Source organism: Nematolebias whitei, chromosome 16 (genome assembly GCF_014905685.2).
Source record: "Nematolebias whitei isolate Nwh7 chromosome 16, NemWhi1, whole genome shotgun sequence".
In the NCBI taxonomy this organism is placed as follows: Eukaryota; Metazoa; Chordata; class Actinopteri; order Cyprinodontiformes; family Rivulidae; genus Nematolebias; species Nematolebias whitei.
In genome coordinates this window covers 11,855,897-11,875,153 of record NC_056513.1, presented here as the reverse complement: position 1 = coordinate 11,875,153, position 19,257 = coordinate 11,855,897, and the positions used below count along the sequence as shown (strand labels likewise).

Sequence of the window (19,257 nt, the reverse complement as noted above, 5' to 3'; positions counted from 1 at the left end):
TAAAAAGTAGGACATCGATATATTACATATACATATTTGGTGTACATTAACCACACAGATAATTATTAATGTCTTAGCTGATGAAATGTTTTACCATGAAAGTCTAGCATAAATAATCAAATAGTCATAAGAATAACAATACACTCACGTGACATAATTTAAACTTTTACCAGTGATGTTGATCTTTGAATTTCCTTTAGGCATCTTCTTTTGCTAAAATAATAATAATAATAATAATAATAATAATAATAATAATAATAAAAGATAAGTTTACTTAAATACACGACAACAAGATATAAGTAAAATACGTGTTTTTGATCGTCAGTTTATTGTTTAGCAAAGTTTGTAAATGAGTAGCTAGCTTAAAAATTTAAGTTAGCTAACTTACAGTAAAAAATGTAAACATAACTGGTGTCAAATAAAGTTATCAGTTGAGATTAAAAAATATATTTTTGCTTTTTAATGTTACACTAAAAGTTTACAAACAATCAGACTCATTTTATGATAAATATTTTTCCACAAAATTACATCTTAAAATACCTGTCCGCAAGAATTTCCGACGTTTTACGTCAGCAGTGGGCGTGATCCGTCCAGCCGTAAAGCGAAATGCAGGAAGTAATTAACTGTTTTTGTTTTGACATCTTAAACTAAGCGGTTAACAACCCCATTTCCCGTTCAGACTTTTTGCTTTTTTATTTTTGTGGAGTGGATTTTGATCTGATTTACCGAGCCGACGAACAAAACAATCCGTGAAGCTGTGAAGGTAAACAAAAACAACTTTCAGGAATCCAGTTCCTCTGAGATTAGCTGGTAGCTAACAGGAGCCGAGACGCTAACTTGATTTATGGCATTTAGAGTCATTTAATTTGTTTATTTTTTTACATCAAATGCACAAAATAAAAAAAAAGTGCTTATTCATTTCTATTATTTCAGGTTACTTAATCGTATAAACTGATACTATTGGGCAAATTGTGATTCATTTAAGTTAATAACTTTTATTTTAATTGTTTTTCCAGGTTTAAAAGAATCAATGAGTCGCAGTCGGAATCCCCCTCCTCCTCGGGGGCAAGGAGCAGCTCGAGCGAAACAGGTCAGTGTAAATTATACTCCCTGGAAATAATATACTCTATCAACCTTGTTGTAACTGTAGGTCTGAAACCCCCACTTGGTAAAATACGCCAGTTATTATGTTTCTGCTGTCAACAAACTGCATTTGGCTCTTAGCTGATGCAGTAAGTAGCTTCTCAGTTATTGGGGACTGCCATAAGAAAAATATAGAGCAGAGAAGTACATTACAATCCACCTTCAAGGATTCAAGGTTCTTTATTGTCATTCGCATGAATCGCATCACATGTGGTGCATGAGGTGGAACGAAATTGTGTACATAGGGTCCCAGTTACATCCAACAACAGGAAGAATATAATTAGAAAAGAAACTGTAATTAGGAGCAAAGATGTAAACTAAGAAATACGCTAAACTTAAACTAACTTAAATTTTTCATACACCTACATCTTTAATACCTATACAAGTTGTATTTCAACACGTAGGCATGTTGGTGTAATTTCAGACAGTATTTCTGTTATTGCTGTAGGACTTAATTGTTTTCTTAAGGAGGCTCAGAAATAAACTGTCCGACCAATTTTCTTCTTGTTTTTTCCTATATATATATTGTCTGACTCTGTCCAGATGACATGATTTAAACTTTTTGGTATTTATTTACCGGGATGATTGAGCTCACAAACCTTTTTTCTGAACCATTTTGGCCAGGTGTCCTCAGGCTGTTTGTATGAATAGCAAGTTGGCCATCTGACCTAAAACATTTGTTATGCAAGGTGATTGATTGTTTGGGACGGATGATCCCTTTTTTGCATTTGTTAAAGGCAGTTTCTTGGGAGTTCCACAGGGGGCTGGTTTGAAACACATCGAGGAGACTGATCTGGTTGGCAGGCCGCAGCGCAGACTGATGAAGTCTTTCGGATGAAAGACGAAACGTTTCTCCCAAAAAGAAACTTGTGCAGATGACACGATTTAACATTTTTTGCATATTGAGCTGAAATTTGCTATGGTGGTACAATCACCAACACGTCAAAATCACAAGCTAACAACTAAAGTTAATTTCATATAGCGCTATAATTCAGTCATTTTACAAAGCTGAAAATTGTATAGTAGTAGCCTAGAACAAACTTTAGCAAACTTTAAATGCAAATTGAAACAAGAAGTCTGCCAAAACTAATGTCAAATGGTTATAACTCAGCTTTTTTAAGACACATGGAGCTGAAATTTGGTGTGGTGGTAGCTAAAAACGACCCCCAACACATACTGAATCCAAATCAAAAATCTTAGATGGCCACCATAGCTTAAAGGAAAAAATATATATCAAATGCAAAAGATGGATACAAAAATTAGATTACATACAAAAATATTAGAATATGACTTTCTTTATCAAGTCACTTCCTAATAACAGTCTTCTGTGTCGCAGATGGGGCTGCTTCTTGATCTTTCCCCGGATGGAGGGATGGATGATGGTAGACATGATGACGAGCTGGAGGCAGAGCTCCTCAGTCTGGTGGGGGGAGGTGGAAAAGGAGGGAAACCGCAGGGGAAGAAAGGTGAAGGTAAAGGTGAGGACAATGTTTTTTTTATTTTTTATCTTTGTTTCTTCTACATGTGTCACATCTATATCTCTGACCTTTTAGAGCCCTACTCCTCTTCTCAGAGCCTCAGATCTTCCAGTCAAAGACTGTTAATGGTCCCATGAACTCATTTTAAGACCAGAGGGGGATAAAGCATTTAGGGCTGTGTCCTCCAGACTGTGGAATGTGTTGCCTTTGACTTTGCATTGCCTTGATTCTCTTAATACTTTTAAAAAGCAGCTGAATACACATTTGTTCAGATTGGCTTTTAATTAGTTTTATTTTGTCATCTCATATGCATGTTGTTTCATCTTTTATCTTTGTGTTTTTATGTCTTGTATTCTGTAAATCACTTTGTGGTTTCTGACCTGTAAAAGGTACTATATAAATACAGTTTACTTACTTACATGCTGCAAAACAGTTTTTATGATCTTGTGATGCATTTATTTCTGTTCAGCTCCTGTTCCTATGGCTGAAATTGAGAGAATGGCAGCTCTTTGTATGAAAGATCTAGATGATGATGACATGGGTGATGAAAACTTGGAGGATGATGAAGATCTGCTGGTAAACACTTTTAACTAGTTTTTTTTTTTTACATCAAATATGAGATATTGATTAGTTTTAGTTGTTTAACGTTAAAAAGTGAACTTGAGATTTTCCTTCGAATATATGCCATGTTTGCTTCTTAATTTCAATAGTTTGAAAGTTACAACATTTTATGGTGTTAAAATTATTTGAACTAACAAAATGTTTTTAGATATTTGACACATTTTAGATGTAGAAATCTACCTTTATCTCCATTTGGGCTATTAGATATTGTGATAACGACCTCAACGGATTCATGGAGCTTACAAATATTGTTATGGCTGTTATTTAGCTCAGTTGAATAAATTCCTCAAATTTCTCAACAATTGTCCTTGAACTGTGCAGTACATTTTTCCTGCTCTGTAAACAGGCAGAATTAAATGAAGTTTTGGAGGACGATGAGGAGGACGCTCCAGGTCCAACACCCCCCGCTGTCACGCCGATTGCTCCTAAAATGAACATCACAAGCCGTCCAGCTACTCCCGGGGCTCCCAGCGGTGCGTCCGGGTTGGAATCCCGACTGTTGGAGCGTATTGAAATGTATCAGAAAGCCATCTCTAATGCCAAGGCTGCAGGCGAAATTAGCAAAGTTCGGAGATACGACCGAGGGTTAAAGGTGAACGGATAACGTGAAAGGAAAAACTAATTTGCAACCTTTAGTACTTTCCTTCATTTACAGGACATATCAAGTGCTCATGGTTTTTACATTTATTTTCTTGTACCGTAGACATTACAGTCCATGTTAACGTCTGCCAAGAAAGGGAAACCAGTCAGCGAAGAGGAGATTCCTCCCCCCGTTGCTATAGGAGCAACTTCAGATGCTGTGACTGGACCTGTGAAGGAACGAGAACCACCTGAGCCTGCCCTGAAGCCTCCTCCTTCAACTCAGAAACCCCTGAGGGAGGCTGCACCTTTTGCTCCAAACACTAAACCGACCTATCTGTCCCCTCCCATAAAGCCCGTCGCTGCCGTCACCCCAGAAACGCCGGCAATCTCTCCCCTCACCCCTGTTCAGCCTGACACTCAGCACTCCGGTAACTGCTTCTGTTTGCTTCCTTCTTTTTTTATCTCGACTGTTTATAAGGGCAGACATGATGATAGTGGGTTACTCACTAAAACAATAATCATATCTGGTCTAAAGAAGTTGATTGATTGTTTTTTTTTTCTTTCTGATTGTCTCCTTTTAGTTATTTTTGGTTAAGCTTTTTAATAAAGAAAATCTATTGCATGATTTTTAGTTTGGATCAGTCAATAGTTTGGTTTTCTAACTTGGCAATGATCATGTGTTTGTAAACGTTTTCTATACAAATTATTGAATTAGCTAAAAAAAAAACCTTCAAACAAATAGTTGTGAGTTTATAAATTACTTTTTTACCTGCTTCTGTTCAAAGTAGATGAACTGATTTAAAAAAATTGGGCCAATATCTATACACAAATAAAATTAATAATTTGGACAACTTCTTATAACCAGTATGGATTTATTTTCTTTTTAAGACCTAAAACAATGAAACAAATTATTAAAATGTAACTTAGTCATCATGTTATCGTTTAATGGGAAAACGTGAATTCATACAAATTAGTCAAAAAGCCTTTATCATAACCCTCTAGAGAAAAGTGCGGTAGTTGTTTTGGGGGAAAATGTTTTAAAAACTTCTTTCTTTTTTTTTTGTTAAACATAAAATGAATGATTTCTTTCAAAAGGATGAAGACATTCAACAAACGGGGTTTTGTCCGGAACAGATTAATCATAAAATGTTTAAACACACTTTTACAATCAAACATCTGATAAATGTTGCTGTAGTGGTTTTTTTAAAGCTTTTATACCTTCTTCCCACCAGTTTCTGTTTCCATTTTGTTCTCACTTTGTAAAATAAAAATGTCTGCATGGCATCGTATCACCCAGAGCTGAAACAGGCAGTGATGTGCAGACAGAGGGAGTATAAGATGGCTGCCATTCACGCCAAACAGCATGGTGACGTAAACCTGGCTAAACAACACTACCTCACTTCCAAGGTAACAAAACTAATATCAAAGTGAGCTTATTTGTGAACAGTTCTAAAGGAAGTTCAACGGTTTAATGAAATTTAAAAAATTGTCCTTGTCTGTGCAGAAGCTCGACTTGCTGCTGGAGGCTGTGGACCGAGGAGGACCAGTAGAACTGAGCTCATTGCCGCCGCCTCCTGGTGAGTGAAACAAACATTATCCTTGCTTTTGGGTCTACTTTTTCACTTTCTTGCTAAACATACCATTCATCAATTATCTTTACCCGCTTCTCCCTTTGTGGATCACGGGGGTCACTGGTGCCCATATCCAATAGTCACTGTTTGAGAGGTGGGGGACACCTGGACAGGTCTCCAGTCCATCACAGGGACACATGGAGACAAACGAGACAACCATTCACACTCACACCTAGGGACAATTTAGAGTTACCATTCAGTCTAACATGCATGTTTTTGGTCTGTGGGAGGAAACTGGTGTACCCGGAGAAAACCCACGCATGCACGGAAAGAACATGCAAACTCCACCCAGAAAGGCCCCTGGTGACCTTCTTGCTGAGAGGCAACAGCTCTGCCAGCACCACTGTGCCGTCTGCTAAGCAAACATTTATTTTAATAACTTGTATTAGGGGTTATTAAAAACAAATGAAACTGAAGAATCTGTAGCAGTTTCTAAATCCTTCACATCAAGTTCCAGTCATAAGCATGAGTCAAACAGGAAACCAGAGTACCCTCATAAAACCCATAAGAAGAAACATGCAAACTCCATTCAGAAAGAACCCAGTAAAGTGTCAAACTGAAGAACTTCTTGCTGTGACACATCAATGCAAACTAACTGTACCGCTCACTGTTAGTGGAAAGTTGTTGTTTCATCAACAGACTTACCCGTGTGTGAGTCTGCTGATGCATGCACCAATCACATTATATGAATATGTTACCGTTCAGTAGCAATAAAAAGAAAACATCAATGCATCACTGTTAGTCTTTATTTTAAAACTAACTTTTGTTAGTTGGATACTTGGATTATTGAGCATGAACTTTGTTGTTAACTTTTGTTACATTAGAACTCCTAATTGCTTATAAGCCTGCAATCATTCCCCTGATTTATAGTGCGTTGAATATTTTTTTCTTCAGATATTTTGTTCTGAGCACGTTTTACACTGCTCTCTGATAATTTGCAGGAGATGTGGTAGAAGAACACTCAGCACCCGTTCCTCCAAAGGCTTCATCCAACCCTGCAGCTGCTCCTGCTCCTCCTGCACCCACCCAAGTGGCCTCCCCTGGTGATACTCCAGTTTTCCTGTCAATACTTTATGAATACTTGCTGCATTGTGATACTTTTTTTTTTTTTCCGTTGAACCTTTATTTAGACAGGTTAATCCCATTGAGCCTCGAGGACTCATTTACAAGAGAGACCTGATTTCAACAAAGAATGATGACAACAATGGACAACAGCAACAACAATAGACAACTATAAAAAGGCATACAGATTTACATGTCTGCATTGGTTCTTGCCAGGAGTCCAACAGATTTTTAAAGCCACTTCGAGAGGTCGAGAATTAAGCATAAAATGGTCAAAAGTGGGTCTTGGGCAGCATTAAAACAACAACAACTAAGCTACTAACAACTAACCTCTCTATGTGGCTTTAAGAATCTGTTGGACTCCTGGCAAGAACCAATGCAGACGTGTTCCCGTTTTTAGTTTTCTACATTTGCCTTATAATCTAGCTGCTTTGCTATTTTTTGCCGTCTTATTTTAATTTGTAATAAAAAAAATAAATCTGAATGCCTCTTTTATGATTGTCTATTGTTGTCGTCGTTGTCCATTGTTGTCATCATTCTTTGTTGAAATCAGGTCTCTCTTGTAAATGAGTCCTCGAGGCTCAGTGGGATTAACCTGTCTAAATAAAGGTTCAATGAATGAAACTAATGTTTAAATGACTGAGATTGATCATTGAGACTTTTTTTATGATCTTAAGAATATGGTTTTGTTTGAGGAAAATTTGACCCTTTTTTTTTTTCCTCAGCTTCAGTAAATTCAGAATGACTGCAAACACCTGATGATTCAAAACACCTGAACAAAGATTCTGATTGGCTCAAAGATGACAGGAGCACAATCTAATCATTAGGTTTTAAAAACAAACTATGAATAAATAAATAAATGGGGAATAAATTACTATAATTACCTTAAACAAACATTGTCTTCACATCGTATATACATCAGTACAGCACTACATCAAATTTACAAATGTAAAATTATTTTCATTTTATTTTCATTTTTGATACCCTGCAGTCTATCTCTATCCTTAATGTCCTCTTTGATTTTCTGTTCATATTAAGTTGGAGTGTTTCTGTTTCGTGTCGTTTTCAGCTCTCCCTGCTCCCACAAGTTTGGCCGAAGCCTTGAAGCAAAGGTTGGACATTTACAAGCAAGCAGCAGAGACGGCCAAAACCAACGGGGATGATCGAAAAGCTCGCATGCACCAGCGCATCATGAAGGTACACGCAATGTTTTCAACGGAGATTTTTAAAATGACTCTCACTCACAAAATATATTGGTGAAACTAAATCAAAGTAGCCATCAAACATCCTTTGTCAATCAGCTTATATTCCTGATTCTGTGCTGCTGTTTGTTAGCTTGTTCTTTTATTTCAAAGACCAGTATAACCATCTCCATTGTGTTGTTTTGAATGTAAATATCCTCTTATGCCTGGAACTGCAGGAGTTTCTCATTTGACCTACTAAATAACCTGCATTACTGTTCTCTCTGGAGTACTGGAAGCCATAGTGACTAACGTGGGAAACATAATAAATTTGTCTAGAGCATCATAAATTCAGCATTTTTCAGAGATGTTGCTCCACTGTGAAGGCATCTGCTATAAAACTGGTGGAGTGGGGACTGCAAAGACCTCCTACACATTTATGAATGGTTCCCAAATGCAAACTTAGTTTTGCTTTATTATGCATTTGCTCCTACTTTGATCAAAATGTTAAAGTTTTGAATCTTTTACATCTCTGCATGTAAATAACGTCCATTTTACCTTTTAACTATGTTTACCGGTAATTTTAAAGAAAGTTACGTTGGAGCAGCGGTTAGAGCTGTTGCCTCACAGCAAGGAGACTGCAGGTTTGCCTCCCCACCTTTCTGTGGGAGTTTTCATGTTCACTTGCGCGTGTCTTCTCCACATACTCCAGTTTCCTCCCACAGACCAAAAATATGCATGTTAGTCTGATACCTGGAATTTGTCCCTAAGTGTGAGTGACTGTTGTCTCTGTGTGTCCCTGGGATGGACTCACTTCCTGTCCAGGGTGTCCGCCTCTCGCAAAGGGACTGCTGGAGATGGGCACCAGCTCCACGGCCCGGAAAGAAAAAAGCTGGTAAAGAAAATGAATGAATGGAAATATAAGTAGTTCATACTGGTGGGGTAAGTTAGTTTTGTGAGTTTGCAAATAGTTATTTAATTATCTATCTTTTTTGTAAAACCAGCTACTGAGGCATCACCGAGTCCAAAACAAATTTCAAAAGTCTTTGAAACAAAACGTCCGACTGCAACTCGGCATCTGTGCATCAAATAAAACGACTCGCGTTCTAATTAACAGCAAATGTATAAATGTTGACATTCATGTTTGTTTATGTTTGTTATTGTTTATTTGTCATATGCAGGTTAACACAAGGTCAACAATGCAATGAAATGTTCAGGATAAGAAAAACCATTTTGACTCGCTAAAACAAAACAAAAAATACTAAAGCATGCAATAAAAGTACAAAATAAAGTACCAAAAAGTGAAAAAGAAATATAATATTATAAGGTCCAAAAGAAAAATATTAAATGACTTCATGGTAGAATATAACGGTGCAAGTAGGATGGATTTGTATGAAGAAGTATTTCACAGGTATATTGGCTTAAATGCACATATTTAATGCACACAACATAAACTACACAGGTTGTGTGACAGGTTATTGCACAGGTAGTGAGTAACACAGAGATGAACTGAATTATGATGGTAAGGTAGTGACATACATGATACAGCCACATAGTGCAGCAGCGCTGAACGTATTCGCTATCACAGATGTGGCTTAGTGCAACGTTATTGTCAATATCTAACCAGGTTGAATTGGGTCCTCTGGACAGATTCTTCTTGTTGAAACATTTTGTCTTTTATCCAAAAGACTTCTTCAGTCTGTGGAGCCGCAATAAAGTCAGTCTTATAAATGGCACCTTCTCATATAATTTAATAATTATAATAATTAATGATTATTAATTATTATTAATTGTGTAAAATGATAATATAATGGGATATTATTGTCAGTTATTCAGTATTATTGTAAAGAGTTCAGTAGTCTGACAGCTTGTGGATAATAGCTGAGTCTTTTCCTGTGCGATGACAGGCTCTTGAATCGTCTGCCTGAGGGTAGTAGATGGAAGAGTCCTTATGCTGGGTGGGTGTGGTCCTTAATGATGCTGCATGCTTTACACAGACCTCAGCTGTGGTAGACGTCCTGGATGGTGTGGAGACTGCTACAAGTGATGTCCTCTCCTGTTTGCACCACCCTCTGTAGAGCTTTCTGACTGGTGCAGTTCCTGTACCACCCTGCGATGCAGCCTGTCAGCAGGTTCTCAATGTTGCACCTATAAAAGTTGGTGAGGGTGCTGGTGTTCGTACCAAATTAACTTAATCTTATTGTGAAGTAGAGTTTTACTGAGCTTTCTTGACCACAGTGTGTAAAGTCCAAGACAGATCCTCAGTAACGTGAACGCCGAGGAACTTGAAGCTGCTGACCTGCTCCACCTCAGCGTTGTTTATGTTGATTGTGGAGTGCTGGCCTCCACGCTGTCTCCTGAAGTCCACTATCATCTTCTTTGTTTTGCTGAGTCAGAGAGGTTATTTTCCTGACACAAGCTTGTCAGTGATTTCACCTGTAGTCAATGAAGAGCATTAGGTGCTTCACTTCTCCAGACGGCTGAGGGTGAGGGAGGTGTGAACTGCTTAAGCATGATAAGCCATCGTCTGTCAACCTGTTTTCTCTGTATGCAAACGGTAGGGGGTCCAGTCTGTCAGGAAGGGAGACGCAGATGTGAGTCTTGACAATTCGCTTAAAGCTGTAGGGTTTCTGGGGTTCGGTCCTGTATGTTGTTTCCCTCATGTTTACCAGTCACCCTCAGTGTTTCTCCTCCCTGTGTTCCAGCACGTCGTACCTGTGTCAGATCCTAATCACCGCAGGTGCCTGTCATTTCACCTTGTATATATTCAGCCCCTTGGTGTTATGTCTTTGTTTCTGGATTGTCCTGTCTAAGGCTTCATGATCCGTCTCCCTTCGTGTTCTCCTTTACTTAGCTGCCCAGTCAGCATTTTGTTTTGCTTATTCAGTAATAAACATTTTACTTATCGGAGACTCCTCTTCTTCCTGCACGTGAGTTCTAACGTTTTGGTCAGATCATGTCAAAAGCGCTTCATGATGACTAGGTTTCTTTTGTACGTAAGAGGTGTTGAACAACGTGTCTGTTCTACACATGATGGTAAAGAAGTAGGAACAGGGCAGACTTTGTCATAAATATTTGATTTTATTGATGAGAACTATTTATTTTACATAAAAGCACAAAACTTCACAGTGTGGCCTGTAGATGTCCAGCTGAAGATCTCCAACGGTGCCCTGCAGCTTTTCATAAAACCTCAGAATCAATGCATTAAATGTAAATATCACTGTTCCGGAAGGTCAGTGGTTGAGAAAATTGTGATAGGTCAGTGGTCACTGATAAAATTTGCTCAGAAGCTAAAACTTTCCTTAGCGGACTGCATTTTTATCAATATTATTATTATTACAGCAGTTGTATTGGTACAGTAGTTCCTCGCTACTTTGCGGTTTGTTTATTGCGGACTCGCTTTATCGTGGTTTTTCAAAATAAAATTGGACATGACACACAATTGGCTTATTTTATTTTATTTATTCATTCATTTAAAAGAAAAAATAATCAAAAAGAGAAAAGAACATTGAATTTGGCTGAATGATGGATGAGCCGCACGATCGGCATGGAATTTTTATTTAAAATAAATTGGCACCTGCCGCACATTTGTGGAGCCCCGAGCTGCAGAAAAACTTTCCTCCTGCACCTTTGTCCAGCCCATACTGCAGGATAAACATCCTGCTGCAACTGATTAGCTGTTGTCGTGCAGAGTGGAGAAGTGGGCGTGGCCTAGAGCGCTTGCAGGTGACAAAGAGCAGAGGAGGCAGGGAGCTGAAATCATGACATTCTGTGCTCTTTTAGAGCATTTAGAGTTTAGAAACATTGTTTAAAATATTGCAAGAGTGTGGGAAGGGTTTAAAATGTGTATATATATATATATATATATATATATATGTATATGTATAATAAACTACTACTTACTACTTGTATTACTATTCCTACTTTGCGATTTTTCACTTATCGCGGGCTTCAGGGTACGAATCCCCTTCTGTTAATGAGGGATTACTATATTGTGTAATGTCTGTGAAACTTCACAGCTTTTATTCTGGTGTTAGGAATTTGGTGTCCAAAGGAAAATGTAATTATTAAATATATTATTTAATATATAATAAAATAATATGCATATATGTATATGTGTGTGTGTATTATAATACATATTAAAACGAGCGAGTCTGCCGGAGGATAACATTTTTCAATTCAGTTTATTTATATATTTATTTTTTCCTGTACGTTGTAAAAACATGCATGTTTAGGCTCCCTTGCAAAAGTGATCTTTGATGTATTTACCTGATTAAATAAAGGCTAATAAATAAAATGTTTGTATAAGTTTTCTCTTTTTTTTTATCAACAGCAATATCAAGACGCCATCAAAGCTCATAATGCCGGCCGGCCTGTCAGCTTGTCCGATCTCCCGGTGCCACCCGGTAACGTAGTGAATGTTATTTTTCAGGATTGAGCTGCCTGAATTGATGAGTTTACTCGTGTGTTTCCTCTCTAGGCTGCCCACCTCTTCAGGGCTCAGAGGGGAGTCAGCAGAACTTCATGGGTGTCCTGGAAACAGCTATGAAGATTGCAAATCAGGACGCAGACGCAGAGGATGAAGAGGAGGAGGGACAAAAAGGAGTTGCTATGGTTTGGGAAAAAACACTCATAAGATACGATAAGATAAAACTTTATTGTCGTCCACAATTGTGGCAGAAATTTTCCTTCAACACGCACTACATTCATCATACATACAATAGAACATAATAAAAAACACATTATCACCATTATTGGTTTATTAACATTTATTTAACCAGGAAAATCCCATTGAGATCACAGATCTCTTTTGCGAGGGAGGCCTGGGCCTGAAGGCAGACTAATGTTTTTGGTCTATGGGAGGAAAACGGAGTACCCGGAGAAAACCCACACATGCACGGAGAGAACATGCAAACCACACAGAAAGACCCCAGGTCCAACCGGAGATTGAACCCAGGACCTTCTTGCTGTGAGGCAACATTGCTAACCGCTGTGCTGTCGTGCTGCCAACCATTAGTTACCGCCATTAAGATGTGTCTATTTAGCTTTGTTTAAGAACATTTCTTATAAATATTGTTCCTGGCCAGCGGGACTCGGTAACGCCTGTTTGATGGAAGCATCTGGAAGCAGTGGTGTAGTGGATTTGAGGGGTCCTCGGTGATCGGGGTGGCTTTCTTGGTCACTGAGCGGCTGTAGATGTCTGATGGGGAGCACTGAGGTGAGCCAGTTGTACTTGATAGATTAATTATTTTGTGTAATTTGGCTTTCTGTTTTCCATTGATGAAGTTGAACCAGGAAGAAATACTAAAAGTTAGAATGGACTCAATCAGGGACTTGTACATCAAGGTCAGAGTGCTCCTGCTGTCATGAAAGGTCTTTAGTTTCCTCAGCAGGTAAAGACGTGTTGGGCCTTCTTATAAATGGAGTCTGTGTGCTGTGAGAAAGACATGTTTGTGTCTGTCTCTGTGCCAAGGTACTTAAAGCATCCACCTGCTCCACCTGCTGTCCGTGGATGGTCAGTGGCTTCAACAAAAGTTCTGGTGTTTGGGCTCGACCCTCTCGGCGCAGTTCCTTAGTCTTTGAGATGTTCAGCTCCAGCGAGTTGAGTGAGAACGTCATGAGGAGGCCGTGGACTGTCTGTTCATAGAGGGACAGAGCATCAGGTCCGGTCAGCTGCGCCACCAGAGCCACCTGCATATTTAAAGAGGGACATTCCTTCACTGTTGCATGAAACAGTTTGTGTAAATAGAGAAGAGAATAGGAATCCTAGTGTGAGGGTGGACAGAGTCTAGATGTTTTGCCACCATGTCCAAAAAGTGTGAGACTTGCGTCCTCCACACCACGTCTTGGTTTGTAGGCAAACTGTAATGGATCCATTTGATCGGCCACCATGTCAGCCAGGAGCTCACACACCACTCTCTCCATACATTTACTCAAAACTGATGTCAATGCCACTGGTTTGTAATCCTTTAGGTCTTTGGCTTGTGTCTTCTTGGGGATTGGAACAATGTGGGATTCCCTCCATTGACTAGGGACACAACCAGAATCCAGTAGCTTCTGGAACAGTTTAGTAAGGGGCCCAGTTAGCTGAGTGGAGCACTCCTTTAGCACTCAACCAGGACCAGGAGCCTTGTGTGGGTTAACTCGATGCAGATTGGAAGAGACGAGCCGTTCATCAATAATAATGTCTTTGAGGGCGGTGTTGGTAATTTGTGGGATTCGGCTGGTTGGAGTGGAATTGTTGTTGAATCTGGTGAAGTTATTGTTCAGTTGTTCTGCAGAAGAGCTTGGGTCCAGGCAGTCTACTGATGTAGGCTTGGTACCATCATGGTATTTAAACCCCGCCATGCATCCCTTGGATTTCCAGAAGTTAACTTTATTTTTATTTTATTCTTATATTCTATGTTTACTATATTTGCCTTTGCTTTAAACTCCTTTTAAATTCCTTCACCTGTTGCATATCTCCTTTTAAGAAAGCCTTCCTGTTTAGAACCAGGCAGGCTTCCATGTCCTTAGATATCCACTTTTTATTGTTTGGATCGATCATCTGTTTGGTGGGAGTGACACTGTCCTCAGAAAACAGAATATAAGAAGTTATCAAATCTGTTAAAACATTAAGATCATCACTGCACTCATGAAAGAACAAGCTCCAAAACAGTCTCTCAATGTTTCAGACGCTTCATTATTTTTTGATTTTGAGAGCTGGTGCTCCATTTTAAGTTTGGACCGATGTTTTGGCAGCAGTAATATAACGTTATGGTCAGAACGACCAAGAGGTGGACATGATTTTACTGCGTATGTTCAGTATATTTTGCCCTAGTTGAAATATTGACCTATTGTTCCAAACTGGGCAGATATTTGTTTTTGTCACATCTGTTAAAATCTCCCAATAAAAACGCAGGCTGTTCTCCGCTGGGATCCAGCTCTGTTATAATAATAATAATAATAATATTTATAATACATTTTATTTGTATAGTGCTTTTCTAAATACTCAAAAGATGCTTTACATGAGTAAAAAAATGAATAAAAATAAAATCAGCAATGCATAACGCATAAAAACTCAGTAAAACATTTAAAAAGGGCAAATTTAAACGTTAAAACTGTCGGCTATTTTTTCTGCAGCCAGATTAAAACCAGGTCCTGGCACGTTCACTAAAATAACTGTGTAACTAAATAACTAAATAATCCAAATGGTCAAATTGTTATAGTGCAGCCAGGAATCTTATTTGTCTGTAGAATAAACAGGAAAAATTGGCTTTATTAAGTGTCATTTCATGTCCCGCAGCTTTTTGGACAGGCAGTTTTATTTAGTACTAATTTCTGTTCTGCACTTCCTGCATCACTTTTCAGCTAGTGTGTAATTGTGGATAGCTATAAAAACACACATCAAATACTTGGAAAAACTTTGTCTATTTATGTAACTTACATATAGATATGTTTATTTATTTTTGCCTGTTGATTCTAACTTCTGCAGCCTGCAGTGCGTCCACCAGTCCAAAAAGCAAAGTCTCCCGCCTCTCAGGCCCCTGGAGGACCCTCAGCTCCAAAACTGGGACCCAAAGGTTCGTTCAGAGCTGCGCTCGTGTGCAGCGCCTGCCTACACGCATCGGATGTGTCACACAAGTTGTTTTCATTACACAAAACATGGTTTCACCTCCGTTTCTCCTAATTACCTTTTCAGCTCAGCAGCAAGTAGATTTCTTGTTGCTACGGCGACAAGCCTTCCTGCGAGCAGCACTGCGATCCAAACAGATGAAGGTAAGTTCTGAACTTTAAATGTGTTCTGTGTTTTTTTTATTTTTGTGGCTATAAATAGTTGATGCCTGTTGGTTTGTATGCTGAGCTGGGATCTGTTTATGGATGCATCTGTTTTCAGGACATGACGGGAGCAGCGCAGCACCTCAGACACGCAAAAGGACTGGACCCAATGGTCACCGCGGCCAAGTCTGGCCTACCTGTTGACATCACCAAGGTTATGCATTTACATTATTAGAAAATTAGCTCACAAAGAAGTTTTGTGTGTATATTGTGTGTGTGTGTGTGTCACAGCCATCATAACGCAAAATATAGCTTAAAAAGAAAATGAAATTAAATAAAACTCTGTTGATTTGTATCCTTACAAAAATCTTTCTGCATATTTTTCCTCCATTTTTAATATTTCATAGTGGTGCCTGTTGTCCTGCAAGAATATTTTTGTTCATTCCGGCTTCCCTTTGTTTATTTTGGCTTCATAAAACTCATTTGTTTCTCTGACTCAGTCCCACTGTGTAATTACCAGGAATATTATGCTTGCGCCTCTGTTAGATTGACTTATTCTTTCTCAGCAGGAAATTGCACAAGCAGATATTCATTTAAAAAAAATATCTTTTTATTCGAGAAAAGCAGTGCTCCAATTTCCATGAAATATGACATTTAAAACGCTGCAGGTTTTCTGTCTTCATCCGTCGTTCAGCTCCGTTTTCTCACCGCTGTCATGAAACCAGTATTCTCTCTCTCAACCCCCCATGTTGTTTTTTCCCATTTGTTTATTTTCTGAACCTTTTTTGATGTTCGTTTAGAATTATTTCTTACATGCAGCTAAAAAAAGTTGATTATATTTTGGTGCAAGATTTATGGAAGTTTCTCAGAATGTTGTTGTGATTAAGAAATTATATTTTTATTAATTGAATACCTAACATTCCTTGAAGAAATGCATATTGCCCACCACCATTTTAGCCAGTTTAAGGATAAAATCATCTTATGTTGAGAAATGAAAGAGTTGTAGATGTTTTTTTTCCAAACCTTTCAAACAAGTGATATTGGAAAATGACGCGTTGTGGACGACTCTCTGCTACTACCACATCAATTTGTTGTTCAGTACTTGTAAAACTATGAAGTATAGCCATTTTTGTGTTGACTAAACTATCTTGAATTGGATTGGCTACAAAAGCCAATAAGTTGTTCAGGTACGTCCAGAGATTAACTCCTGAAAATTTCATTTACATCTGTCAAGTGATTCACAATATATTTTGCTAACAGACAGAGCTCTTGTGCAATCTGTTGGCACTCAGAGTATGTTTCTGGGATCAGTATCACCTACTACCACACTAAGTTTTAAGTCGGTATTTGTAAAGCTGACTGAGTTATCACCATTTATGTTTTCTAATGTCAGTTGGCTGTGGCAGCCATTTTAAATCAGGTCAACAATGAAAAGTATTCGGCTGTAGCGGTGCGTCCGATGATTACTTTCTGCAAGTTTTACTGAAATGTGTTTCTGAAGATGTTTTGATAACAGACAAGCAAAAATGTTTTTTGTCTTTGTCTTTCTGTGACGGCAATTGATTATTATTTTTTGTGTATTGGTAGCTATTTAAGAAATGTTAAATTATTTGTCTTGTACTTCTGCAAACAGCTGCTCACTACAGTTCTCTGGTTTCCTTCAGATTCCGAACGCTCCAGTAAGTGAGGAGGATTATTCCCTGACTCGTTCCCGGACCTCTTCGGTCTCTCCTCGCTCCAGTGAAAAATTCCACGCTCTTATGGATCTTTTACGAAAGCAACACGAGGTTAAAACTTCACTTTTACCACAACTTTATCGTGTTTTGTTGTTTGTTTTTTTCAGTGAAGACCCACTTTATGATTCTTCTCATGTGTCGTATTACATCGTGATCCTAATGTAATCAGGTTGTGCCGAGACGAGTCTCGACTAGTATTTGTTTTTAAAACTTTCAAACCGAACACGTGTTCTCATATCGTGAGCATCTTCTGTTTTGTGTCTCGGTCAACAGAAATGTTTGAGCCTCTCGCAGCAGTTCACGCTCATGGGCAACATAGCCGAGGCTTTGAAGTAAGAAATATTTATTTTTTAATGTTTATTTGTATAATATATTGCCATTTATTTAATGTACATTTATTTAATGTACATTCACAGTGAAGTCTTACTGGAGAAAATTTCAAAATTTCACTCATGTTTACCCAAAAACGGCAGGAGAAGATTTTTGACCGTTATTTATACTTCCAAGGTCAGATTTTCATGACAGTTTACGTAAATATACATATATTACGTACATTGATGTATATGCATGAAAACTAGTCACAGAAAAAAACCCACGAGCCACGTTGTCTGCTCGCTTTTATACTCCTATCAGCTCAGAGTTTACAGAGTTCAGGAGGTGTCTTGAGGCCAGCTGCAGCCTTCTTCCACAGCACTCTCCATTTACCCAAACATCTGGTTCATGGGCAGAGAGAAGATAGTTCTCGGGAGACGGTTCGGCTTGTTTTGGGCTTCTTGTTGTTCCCTGACAAATCGAAAACCGTCTTTTTAAATTTTTTGTTAAATGCAAGGACGACAAGTTGCAATGTATTTTTCTCAACTTGAAATAATCCAAATTAAAACATCATCTTCGGATCAGTTAAATTGTTTTAAAGTTTTCTGGTGTCATTATTTACAGCTATTTCAACTTGTACAGTTTAAGTCAACAGAAATACTAAAAGTCTCAAAAGATAAAATTAGCATAGTGTCTTTAGATATTTCTAATTGCTACACTTCTGTTTGTGTGAAATGTGTCAGGTTTTTCTCTATAGTGTAATTTTCATGTCACGCTGCATATAATACAAGCGTTTTTCACTGAATATCTTTTTAACCTGTATACTCTTGTACATGTTATAACATTTATTCTGACACAGCAGTGTGACTGTGCATAGAGCTGACTTGTGGCATGTCAGAAGTTAAACTAGCTCACTATGTTGGATTTTTATGGAAGTTTCTGTCTCTTCAGGTTTGAGAAGCTGGTCGAGGAGTGCATGAAGTACATAGAAATACTGAAGGATGCCCACGCTAAGGGCCACCCGGTTCCCAAGTGCCACACAGAGGAAAGAACCGTAAACTCAGTCAAGTCAGTCGTGTTTTACAATCTTAAGTTACTTTTTTCTGTTAATCCCAAAAGTTTAATGGAAGGAAACTGGACTTCCTTTCCAGAAGATTTTTCACTTCTCATCCAAAAGGTTTTTATTTTTTGTTCCAGTTTTTCACCGAGTTAAAAAAGATAAAATAAAACTTGCGATGACAGTATCACCAGCAATAAACTCTTATTCATTCATTCAACCTTTATTTATACAGGTTAATCCCATTGAGCCTCAGGGATTCATTTACAAGAGAGACCTGATTTCCCAACAAAGGGTGATGACAACAGTGAATAACAATGACGGCAATAGACAGTCACAAAATAGGCAAACAAACAAAAAAAAATTTTTTTTTCAACAAATCAAAACAAAATAAAAACCAAAAGGACAGTCAAAAGGAAAAGTAGCGAAAAGAAAAAAAAACAACTAGATTATAAGGCGGTGTAGAAAACTAAAAACAGGAACATGTCTACATTGGTTGTTTCCAGGAACTTAACAGATGTTTAAAGCCTCTTAGAGAGGTCAAGGTCGAGAGCTTCAGATCTTTTTGCAAGATATTCCAGGAAACAGGAGCGGAGTAGGAGAAGGCATAGTTCAGTTCTCATTGAGGGAACACTGCAGGTAATAATGTCCTGAGAGCGCACGCTGTAGCTGCACTCACGCAGAGACATGTAGGAG

General features: G+C 38.3%; 1 protein-coding gene across 1 annotated transcript in view; it reads left to right on the top strand.

Moving 5' to 3' along the window:
* The first annotated feature begins 1,030 nt into the window (after positions 1-1,030).
* cc2d1a (coiled-coil and C2 domain containing 1A) overlaps positions 1,031-19,257 on the top strand; it is a 25,684-nt gene continuing 7,457 nt past the window's right edge. Inside the window, exons 1-17 of the mRNA XM_037690212.1 lie at positions 1,031-1,090; positions 2,480-2,621; positions 3,091-3,197; positions 3,589-3,834; positions 3,946-4,252; positions 5,122-5,231; positions 5,329-5,401; positions 6,397-6,498; positions 7,587-7,714; positions 12,032-12,104; positions 12,179-12,312; positions 15,173-15,260; positions 15,380-15,456; positions 15,575-15,670; positions 17,121-17,243; positions 17,466-17,524; positions 18,456-18,572. Of these exons, the coding sequence (XP_037546140.1) occupies positions 1,031-1,090; positions 2,480-2,621; positions 3,091-3,197; positions 3,589-3,834; positions 3,946-4,252; positions 5,122-5,231; positions 5,329-5,401; positions 6,397-6,498; positions 7,587-7,714; positions 12,032-12,104; positions 12,179-12,312; positions 15,173-15,260; positions 15,380-15,456; positions 15,575-15,670; positions 17,121-17,243; positions 17,466-17,524; positions 18,456-18,572 (2,042 nt within the window). The remainder of the gene's footprint in view (positions 1,091-2,479; positions 2,622-3,090; positions 3,198-3,588; positions 3,835-3,945; positions 4,253-5,121; positions 5,232-5,328; positions 5,402-6,396; positions 6,499-7,586; positions 7,715-12,031; positions 12,105-12,178; positions 12,313-15,172; positions 15,261-15,379; positions 15,457-15,574; positions 15,671-17,120; positions 17,244-17,465; positions 17,525-18,455; positions 18,573-19,257) is intronic.